This window comes from Dichomitus squalens (assembly GCF_000275845.1).
Source record: "Dichomitus squalens LYAD-421 SS1 unplaced genomic scaffold DICSQscaffold_12, whole genome shotgun sequence".
Taxonomy (NCBI): domain Eukaryota; kingdom Fungi; phylum Basidiomycota; class Agaricomycetes; order Polyporales; family Polyporaceae; genus Dichomitus; species Dichomitus squalens.
The window spans coordinates 118,129-127,380 of NW_006766894.1; the positions used below are offsets into that span (position 1 = coordinate 118,129).

At 56.1% G+C, this 9,252-nt stretch overlaps 3 protein-coding genes across 3 annotated transcripts; 1 reads left to right on the forward strand and 2 right to left on the reverse strand.

The window, feature by feature from the left end:
• Positions 1-2,039: 2,039 nt before the first annotated feature.
• On the reverse strand, positions 2,040-4,768 carry DICSQDRAFT_180445 (uncharacterized protein). The gene is made up of 3 exons (XM_007365344.1): positions 4,569-4,768; positions 3,034-4,483; positions 2,040-2,970 (listed from the first exon to the last, which is right to left on the reverse strand). Exons 1-3 carry the CDS (start codon positions 4,734-4,736, stop codon positions 2,204-2,206), a joined length of 2,385 nt encoding a protein of 794 aa, XP_007365406.1. The 5' UTR covers positions 4,737-4,768; the 3' UTR covers positions 2,040-2,203.
• A 712-nt stretch (positions 4,769-5,480) lies between these two features.
• DICSQDRAFT_146871 (uncharacterized protein) lies at positions 5,481-6,662 on the reverse strand (the record flags this gene model as incomplete). Its single annotated transcript, XM_007365345.1, has 4 exons — positions 5,481-5,581; positions 5,632-5,757; positions 5,807-5,865; positions 5,926-6,662. The coding sequence occupies 4 exons, from the start codon at positions 6,660-6,662 to the stop codon at positions 5,481-5,483; spliced, it is 1,023 nt and encodes a 340-aa protein (XP_007365407.1).
• Positions 6,663-6,892: 230 nt separating this feature from the next.
• DICSQDRAFT_136242 (uncharacterized protein) lies at positions 6,893-7,255 on the forward strand. The gene is made up of 2 exons (XM_007365346.1): positions 6,893-6,960; positions 7,027-7,255. The coding sequence occupies exon 2, from the start codon at positions 7,071-7,073 to the stop codon at positions 7,239-7,241; it is 171 nt and encodes a 56-aa protein (XP_007365408.1). The 5' UTR covers positions 6,893-6,960; positions 7,027-7,070; the 3' UTR covers positions 7,242-7,255.
• Positions 7,256-9,252: the final 1,997 nt, after the last annotated feature.

Below are 9,252 nucleotides of genomic sequence, written 5' to 3' on the forward strand. Positions count from 1 at the left end.
CCTACTACCAATTGAGGATGACGGAAGCCGTTTCTTCGAGCCGACTTACATCCGCCAGTGGCAGGGTTCATGCCATGAGGAGCGCACAAGTCTCATATTTTCCGTAAACGATATGACGTGACTATAAGTACTGGAAAGCCGGGGTGCAGCTTCTGTGTATACAAGTATTACAACGTCTTCGCATTCTGGGGCGTATTCTCCTATATTATTGAGATTTCTCTCGCTCAGTTCTATGCTCTCGACTTGCATCCGGAGGATAGCTTCAGTCGAGACCTAGTACACGCACCGTGAAGCCGACCTTTGCGCTGGCACAAGAAATTCGCAATAGGCGCCAAGGGGATCTAGCGGCAATCAGCAGTGCCTTGCTTGGCCAGATCATGTGATCCCCGGAGTCCGGCGGAGTCCGCCAGACTCGCTGGACTCAACGGTCTCGATGTTCTCGCAGCGTCGCTCCCTCCACCGCGTCCAGCGACGCCTTCAGGAACAGAGTTCGCACCGGACGGACGAGAAGCGCGCCGCACAGCAGCGCACAACCCCCATGACGCTGCTTCTCCCGCACTCCCCTGCATCTTGGCAACCAGACAATTCGCCGGCCGTGCTTCGCCCTGGGAAGCTTTCCTCGCCCCCAGCACCCACCTTCCTTTTCGACGCGGTGCCCCTCTCGTGCGATCGCCGGCGGCCCAATTGCACGCGGGCGGCGGAATGCTGTCGTCCAAGCAGGGCTCTCTCTCGAGTCCTCAGCTGCTGGCCTCTTTACGTCTGTCGTTTCGCCCGACGCTGAATACCGAACGGGCCGCGTAGAACAGGTGGGGAGCCGCGCGGACCTCGCGGGTGACTAGGCGTGGCAGGCACGACTGATACCGTCAATGTCTGACTCTGCCGTGGCAGCCGTCAGCCGCCAGCCGCCCGCTCAGCGCGTCCGTCCCTGTACTCAGCGTCCCGCCATATGTCCACATACTTACCGCAGATACTCTGCGCACACGAGGGGGTTTGGGGATGGACAGGGACCCCTTCGCCTGAGCCCTGTTTACGCTGCGACGCCGCGACTCGGACACGTCTGGCAACCTACAGGCGGCGGTTCAGTCGGCTATGGACGCAAGATGCTGCATGCAGAGGACGGTACGTGTTGCAGGGTCGATTCAATGCAACTGAAGCGCTTGGTGATCTGCAGAGACGCGACCGATCGAGTGTCACCGAGGCCGCTACGCCTGACATTTGATGGTTCATGATTATTAGTATGCGATAGCGAACCAAGGCCTCGCATAGCCTATACAACCTCACAATTCTCCTGACGGCATCCCGATTCCGCAGCGCATGTACCCGAAGGTGGCACAACGTAGAGTTCATAGCTGAGGCCATCGAGCTTCTTACCCGCCCATCTCGTGCATCATCGACCAGGCTTTGTGGTTGTGGTGGTTGTGATTGTGGTTGTGATTAGCAAATCTTCGTTCATCGCTGCTCCTGACCCATCAAGATACGCAGCGAGTACTGAAGTGCTGCACCTTCAGATCAATGTTTCTGCGCGAGCCCAGCGATCGGGGAACGCCCTGGTCTGTCTGTACAAAAGCAAAGACTCGTGCTCAAACTGGTGGAACCAGCGATAGCAATGTACATACATTAAGCCGTGGGTACTCCCCAGCTCAGAGCGGCGAACATGTTCATTGTGATTGCGATGGTGTCCACTCCGCTCTCCGTCCATTTGTCCGCGATCTGCTCTTTTCCCATTTTGAGATCGCTCTCCGCCGTCGTATTTGGGCTGGAGGTACCGCAAGGGCAATGCCCCTTGGGCGCCGCCGCCCTCGTCCTCTTCGACCTTGTTATTGCCGCCATCACGACCACTGGGAACGCTGCTCGTGCTCACCGTGAACGGTCGCACGGCCGCCAACGGCGAACGTACTTGCGTCTTGGAAATATTGTCATGGGAAACGCCGCTCGAGAAGCGATTGAGGACAGATGACAGACCTCATTTGCTTTCTCGAACAGATGCCGTCAATTTCGGCGACATCTTCCATCTAGCAGCTAGCACGAACGAGCTTCTACAGGCATCACTACTTACACCGGACCACGAGAACAGCAAGGGTAACACCTCGAGACCGTATGGAGCGCATCTAAAGCAGAGTCCTAACTTCCTATCTGTCATAACCAAGCCCATCGGACGACATGTCCTCCTACACATGCGCCCTCACCGTCACTTCTAGTCTACTTACCGCATGTCATACCTAGCAGGAGGCGACCCCAAGCCCGAGCGAACCCGCAAGCCATACATCCTCCTCAGCCACCGCACAGCCTGCCGCGCCATTTGGGCGTCGTGGTCCTCCCTCCCTCCCCCCTTCCCGTTCCCCATGTCCGCATCAACGGCGTCCCAGCCGCCACCGACGTCTCCGTCGTCCGTTTCCGCGTGCACGTCCGCGTCCGCCGCAGACGCGTACCCCACCATGTCGCTCAGCGCGTGCACGAGATCCCGGGAGACCGCGAGGCGGTCCCGCACCGCGAGCGCCAGCACGGCCTGCGCGCACTCCAACAGCATCGCCATCGTGGGCCGGCAGTCCGCGGCGCGGGAGACCGGCATCGAGAGGAAACACTCGAGGTCGTGCAGGACGCCGAGCAGCGCGGGACGGACGGCGGCGTAGTCGTCTGCGGAGTCGGTGTCGTCGGCGTCCGCTCCTTCGGCTTCTTCGTCGTCTTCGTCGGACGGCGCAGAGATCTGGAGCGGCTCGGAGTACAGCGTGCTCGAGCTCACGAACGACCTGTCGAAGGAGCGCTTGTGGGCGGATTCCAAGGAATATGCGCTGGAGGGCGAGAGGAGCGTGTTGCCCGTGCTGAGCTCTGGCACGACTGCGGATCCCGACCTGCTCGCCGCGCGCGCGAGGACCGCCGAAGCGCGGATGACCATGTTACATGCCTGGAAGAAGCTGTAAGGTGCGTTCTCCAGGCGCGTCTGCTTGCTGTATGCGCAGAACGCGGCTATGCCTGAACCGTTGGGACGCTTGGTGAGAGCTGACTCCGACGCAGCTGGAGAATTAAAACACGTACAATCCGGGCCCACTGCTTGGAACCTTGCAAACAATTTGCGCATTAGGTTGAACGACCGTTCCCTGACGAAGCGCTCGGGGGTCGTACGCTTGACCTCAGCATCAAGCACCCCAGCGAGCACTTCGAACATCCTGCGGAAAAGGGGGCGTGTGCGCGCGTCCGCCCCGGCTCCGTTCAGCCCGGCCTGTCCCTTCGCTGGAGCGGGTATTGCGCGGACGAGCCGATGCATAGTCATGAGGACCCGCCGCCGAGCATCGTCCTTCGTCTCCGCAGACTCCTCTTCCTCCCACTCGATCACCACATCCGAGTCCCTGCTCGCGTTCAGGCGGTGGAGTACGTCGAGCAGCAGGTTCATCAGCGTGAGCGTCCCCGTATCCCCATGTCCCCCATCCAGCGAATGCGCCAGATCCCAGTACGGCATGTCGTTCAGCACCCTCGGCGCGCGTCGCAGCAGGATGCTATCGACACACCGCAGCGCCGCGCGAGGGGCGATGTCGCGCATGCACGGCCTGACGACCGTATGCAGAAACGCGTCGTCCATGAACATCGCGTCCGCGCCCGCAAGCGTCGCATCGTCGAGCGCTGCGGCCGTCTTCCCGGTCTCCGTCTCGAGCTTCTCGCGCTCTTTCCAGCTGGCGTACGTGCGTGCGAGAGACACGCGGTGCAACCACGCCCGCACCGCCTCTCCCACGCGCGAGTGGACGAGCGCCGGCAGCTCCAGCTTGCTCGCGAAAGGGTCGGGGGTGGAGGCGCCGTGCGCCCGCTCGCGGTCGGTGAGTGGAGCAGGCTGATAGAGGCGCGCGTGGTAGTGCGAGGCGAGCGCCGCGGCGGTGCGCTTGATCCACTGCGTGAATGCGCAGATGAGCCAGGACTGCGGGGACTTGTACGGGCAGTCCGGGTAGAGAGGGGGGAGGACGCTCGTTATAAATGCGAAAAGCATCGAGACTGCTACAATAGTGGTCACGACTGCGGCAACGATGGGATGGAGTGTCCACAGCAGGTCGAGTAGTCCAATGAAGAAGAGGAGCAGGGCGAGTTGAAGGAGGATGGGGAGGCAGAGGATGATTTCCGGGACACGCCATCGGCGCATGCCGTCATAACGGTACTGGCGGATGCGGATGCTCTCGCGAGAGATGTTGGAGGAGCCCGCGAGGTACTCACGCAGCCATTGCTTGACGAGCAAGCCGAGCGATGCCGAGAGCAGACTGCACACTAGGCTGGAGAACCATAGCGTATTCAGGCGCACGGCGAACCTAGAGGGCTTGAACGGGGCTGTGAGCACTGTGGTCGCGGGCGCGGTGTTGTTGACGAACTTCGCGTTGACAGCGAAACTGTTTAACTGCGATGATATCTGAGAGAGGATGGCAGTGTGTGTGTCTGAAGGCTGCTGTTGGAGCCACTTGTAGGATTCAATATTGAACGCCGTCAGTACCGCAGAAAACAGACCAGCCTGTGAAATCAAATTTGTGCGTCAGCATCTAGTTCATCTTTGTTGTAGAGTTGGGTGCCGCAGCGTAACGAGATAGGATGCTCACGAATACGAGGAGCGTGTCAATCTCTTCCTTCCAATCTTGGATCATGTCCTCATCATATTCGCGCAAAGCTTTCGCACAAGCCGCCCACGCCTCCGAGCTGTCCCAGATGGACGGAGACCATCGCTCGCGGTCACCACTGGCACCTTGTCGCCTGCGTGGACGGTACATGAGGCCAAGACAATGAAGAGCATCGGCGACCGCTGTACCAGCATGGTTATAAGGCGGGTCCAGTACAGCCTCTCGAGCGTAGAAACTTCGCTCTTCTCATGCTGTCCTTCGGCAAGATCCGATCAATATTGCCAGGCTCCAGTAGACAGCACATACATTTCGCAAAATGTGCGATAGTTCATGCCGAAGTGATACCAGAACTTAAGCGAGTGCGTGAAACAATTTTATTACTTCTGACAGAGGTCCCTTAGCAGCAATTTGGGCGAGGGACAACAGCAGCGCCAACTATGGCTGACCGGCGAGAATGCTCAGGCACATAGAGTTTGAGAAGACTATGACATGTTCCATACAGGTCATGCATCGAAGCACTTACTCTGCGGAGGTCAATTTACCGGTAATGCGCCACGATGTACAGCCAGCAGACCTATTGAATGCTTGTCAGCGAACCGGCTTCCGGGTCAATGAGGGGAAAGAAGTAGTTCAGAAGAAGCAGGCGTATCTGCCAAAGCAGACCGCCTGAAGGTAGCTGAGATGGTTTTCTGCAAAGCAAGGCAGTCCCTTACTAAAGCCAAATGCCTCAAACATCATAACGACAAAGCAAGACTGGGACGAGCAGTATTCAAAATTCGACTCACCGCGACAACATAATCGTGAAGAGGAGCAGCATCGTATGTACGCTATGTACGTCCACGGTCGTTGGCGGGTCCGAGTCGAAATCTTGTAGAAATGCTGAGAAGCATAGACTCAACCATCCACCGTGCGTTGACCTTTAGGTGCTGGTCCAGCTTCAGCTTCAGCTTCGGTGGAAGCACTTCTCTGTCTCATTACCCTTCGGCTGCCTTTGTCTAGGATACTCATCAGCACTTGGACAGAAAGATCAAATGGAAAGAGTCACGATTAGCGGGTTCCTCTACTCTCACTGGGACACGGCTGGGCACAGCTAGCAGGTCGTTCTGATGCTTTGCAAGCACATGAGATAGACCCTGCTTCATCGCGCGCAGGTGTTGTGTTCGATGAGTGACTGCAGGCAGATCAATCACAGCCAACCAGCACGGACGCGGTTTTCTTACTGTTCGGGTGAGCAGGGGGATAGAGTCGCGACATACGCTCGCGAACCAGCTCCGCAATCCTGTTGAGTAGATTTGAACTAGGTAACATCGCAGATCTCGAGATCGACGCAGCGACATACCTTGGACTGGCAACTCCATGCGCGCAAGCCACGTCGACTACAGTCTCCCATTTAATCGGCGCAATCCGGTTTTGCATACTCTTCTCGGCAGCAGGGACGTGAGCAGCGAGCAAGGCCAGAACACGAGTCAAGAAAGCAGCACAGTCAGCAGTCAGTGCGTCAATCCCGAGTTCCAGCAGCGCAGAGTCATCCTCGTGTTCAGTGACGGGGATGGCTGAGGTACCAGATGATGCAATTGCATTGGCTACAGTGATTTCCTCTTCGTCTCTCTCTTCTGCCGCCTGCTCATTTGGATTCGTGATAGCGAGAACATGCTCAGCGATATGCTTCACTTCGTCCAACAGTCCCCATTCTGGTACATGGACGTCTCCAGCTAGGAGGGGCCACCGAGTCCGGGTGTCCCTCTCTTTGCCCTTGAGCTTGTCAAACGTAGTTTCGTGTCTTGAATGATCGCCATGAGACGTAGGTGAGGAAGCGACTGCCGAAAAGGCATCCTGAGAAGCAGTTTCAGTGCGAGGAAGTTCGTTCGGCGCTTCTTCATCTTCGTCGTCGCCGTCGTCTTCGTCGGTGAGAGATACATCGTCAGCAAAACTTGCCTGAGATACCGGAAGCGGCGGGGGCTGGGTGAGTTGGGAGACCAAGTCAAGTGTGTCGCTTGTCCGCAGAGCGCGCAGCAGAGACGAGTATTCCGTCAACTCAGCATGAAGAGCAGTGGGGACTCTGGGACGCTTGGCCATCCAGTCAAGTCAAGTACGAGTCCACAAGCATCCAGCATTAGACGCTGGATTTGATGGAGCACCAACCCCTGAGAACGTTACATAAGCAGAACTGTACAGGACCAGCAGCCTCCCATAACCCCGCACGTCCGTCGTCTCGGATCCATAGTCCACTCCATAACGAACAGCGTACGTTGCTGTTGTTTCCCCCTTTATCTGTATGTCGCTGACGCTGCTATTCGCAGTATGAGAGAGAAGTGGAAGAAAAAGAGGTCTCGGAGACTCCGTCGCAAGCGCAGAAAGATGCGGGCTCGTTCCAGTGCGTTTTGTCGGCTTTCGGCCTCATCTAGCACGTTTCTGACTTCGCCGTTCTTACCTTTCGCAGAGTAATCGGTCGAACGGCCACTAGGCTTGCAAAATAGGGATGTCATGCCACTTCATGCGCTGTATGCCATGCTATTCGGCGTCGCGAGGGTTTTATCGTCTCAGTCGCGTCGTGCCGCGCGCCCTCAGGCCCGGGGAGCGTTGGTGTCTCGATCAGGTTCCAGCGTCGAGACAGCTGTGGGGCATTGTATCAATAACACATGCATGTCATTGTAATGCAAAATCTACTCGCCCATCATGTTGTCTTTTGTGAGTGCAGTAGTGTGCTGCTCGACGCCCGACACACCAAGTGGATGGCCTCACGCATCACACGACCCTAACCAGGGTCTTCAGTTGGACGGTTTCTGTAAGTTCAGAGATGTATCTGAGTTCGTCGACGTGAAGTCAATTGATCAATATATCTGTGCCCCGCTCCCCAGTTTTAGTCCTGTCTGGTAGACGTGTGTTGGTACGCGCCCACGATCCCCCCTCCACGTCGCGGATAGTCGTGGTGCGATCCCGAAGGGCACTGGATGTGGCGATGTCGGAAACCTCCTCCCCAGGGCGCTCTCGACGTCGAACTTGAAGTTGAAGGGATCATTAGAGGTCAAGGTGAAGTTGGTGACGCTCATTTGGTGCCATTCTTACTCTGCACTGCAACAGGGCACACGTACCCAATCATCGAGGATCTATAGCCCGTCGAGGGCACCTTTTATCAATGCTCCACGGTATCTACATTTACCTCGTTTGGAGCCTTTCGGCTCTTGTGGCGGTGTAGATTCATGCCGGTGCATCGGTTCACAACGATTTCAATGTGTAGAACGCTCAGTAGCGTATATTTGAGAGAGCCCAGGGCGAAATTGCTTGGGTTATCTGACGTTCGCTCGAGATACAGACGCAAGTATTCTGAGTATTGTGGAGCGTGTGGATATATGCTTCGAGCGAGTGTGTGTCAAATTTTCTGGTACGGTGGTGCCCCGGATACCCTGGGGGCTGAACGTACCCACGCATCGCGCAGGCATCCCGCGGTGCATGGCACTGAAGAGGGAGGACCCCATACACTACCTTCCATCATGGGAACTCACCACATAAACAAGTCTCTTCTCGGAAACAAATCATTCTGCAGCAGCGTTCTCTCGAGGTCAAGTGGAGCATGATCTCGAGCGATCTCAGCCCCACTTCGAGCCTCAGTTTCGTGGCCCAGGTTCTGTCAATTATACCCTAGTCCCGACGGGTCTAACAGCCTGACCTCGCAACACGAGGATTGAGCATCTAGGGCAACGCAGCATCGATATCACAATGTCATTGTACAGGCATGCCGGCAAGATGGAGTTAGAACGCTGAGGGCAAGTCTTCCTGACTCGCAGCACTCTGATGTTCTCACGATCTCCACCTCAAGAGAGCCCTGTTTCGTTCAAGGCGACAAGTGTAGGACGCTGGTGCGCAGCCTATATAACTCCGTATACCGGAGCGGCGAGCTTCATGTGTTCCACTCCCATTCCAGCGGCACGCCCAGTGTCGGCCCGAGTCTCTACTCCATATAAGTCTCCACTCTGAGCATGGTAGCAAGAGAATACACTGCTTCCGGTCTATATGCGACTGGATCCCTCAAACGACACGGTCCTTCATGAACGTCACGTTCCTCACCGATAGCCCGCTCAACTCTACTGTCGTCGACCTCAACGGCGGCGGGCACCTCTACGACATCTCTACAGAATTCGACGCCAAGTCTAGAACAGTACGGTACAGGACGACACTCAGTGATAAACTCGGGGCTGTGAAGACAAGGATTAGATCCGACTAGAGTCGAAGCAAGATCTTCAGTCAGTAAGGAAAGACTATATTGCAGTAACCAACTGTACCTAGAGTCGAAGCAAGACTACAAAGGTTAAGTAAGTAACTACAAGTTAGAGGTAAAGGTAATGAAGTACTCACTCTTCAGTCAGTAAGGAAAGACTGAAGAGGGAGGACGCAATCTGAAGTCCTTATATACTACAGAGAAGTGTCCATGACTAATCGAAGAGTGGTTAGTCACATGTACCATAGTGCGATGAATAATACGATGGTGAAAGAATTGCGACGTATCGCACCATAGGATGAGTAAGAGATGAGTAAGGCATAGACCTGTCTAGACCGTTCTGGAGTAGTACGGATTGTCCTAGACAGTACCAGAAGAGTCCGGAAACATAGCTATAGTACACGAGCAGAGAGTCCCAAATATGGTAACATACTACATAAGCGACTACAG